This window comes from Nicotiana attenuata, unplaced genomic scaffold, assembly GCF_001879085.1.
Source record: "Nicotiana attenuata strain UT unplaced genomic scaffold, NIATTr2, whole genome shotgun sequence".
Taxonomy (NCBI): Eukaryota; Viridiplantae; Streptophyta; class Magnoliopsida; order Solanales; family Solanaceae; genus Nicotiana; species Nicotiana attenuata.
In genome coordinates this window covers 1-828 of record NW_017699495.1, presented here as the reverse complement: position 1 = coordinate 828, position 828 = coordinate 1, and the positions used below count along the sequence as shown (strand labels likewise).

Below are 828 nucleotides of genomic sequence, written 5' to 3'. Positions count from 1 at the left end.
CTTTCTGAAAGAGTCCAGGTTTTCCACAGAAACGACACTTATCATTCTTGTGTTCCTTCTTACGTACTTGAGAAGAGGACTCATTGACATTATGTTGCCTCTGCTTAACTTTTACATGTTTCTTTCCTTTCTTTCCAGCTCCTTGATGGCCTACAAGATTAATGGAGTGGGTTCCTTGATTCTTCAACCTTGTTTCCTCTTGAACCAGCATACCGTGCAGTTCATGCACGTTTCATTTGTCTTTCATGGTGTTGTAGTTCATTTGGAAAGAGCCATACTCAGATGGTAATGAGTTAATAATGAATTGAACAAGGAAATTCTCATCCACTTCCATTCCCAAAGTCTTAAGTCTTGCTGCTATATTTGTCATTTCAATGACATGCTCATGCATGGTACGCGAACCATCAAATTTTATGGTGGTTAAAGTACCCATTAGTGTCCCAGCAAGAGACTTATCAGCAGTTTGAGAGCATTCTTCCACAAGTTTCAGAAGTTCTTTCGCGCTTTCAGTTTTGGGAAGAGTAGTCTTAATGTTGCCCGCAATATTCATTCGTATAAACATTAGGCTTAATCTGTTAGACCTGTCCCAGTGCTTAAAATAGGACCTTTCTTCAGTACTACTAGTTTCAGTAATAGCTGTTGGCCTCTCAGTATAAAGTGCAACATCAAGATCTAAGACTCCAAGATGGAATTTTATCTGTTCGCACAAATCTGAGAAGTTGAGTCCGTTAAAGGTCGTAACAGAAGCGGAGTGCGAATGAAGAGCAGGTGCTGCAAATAAAATATGCTCATTCAATAATGCTTTGAGTTAAAATTAGATATATCGTT

General features: G+C 38.9%; 1 protein-coding gene across 1 annotated transcript; it reads right to left on the bottom strand.

Annotated features, from left to right (window-relative positions):
- Positions 1-232: 232 nt before the first annotated feature.
- Positions 233-771, bottom strand: LOC109222732 (the record flags this gene model as incomplete). Its single annotated transcript, XM_019387052.1, has 1 exon — positions 233-771. A coding segment is annotated over one exon (539 nt), but the record flags the coding sequence as incomplete, so codon positions are not given.
- Between the last annotated feature and the right edge of the window lie 57 nt (positions 772-828).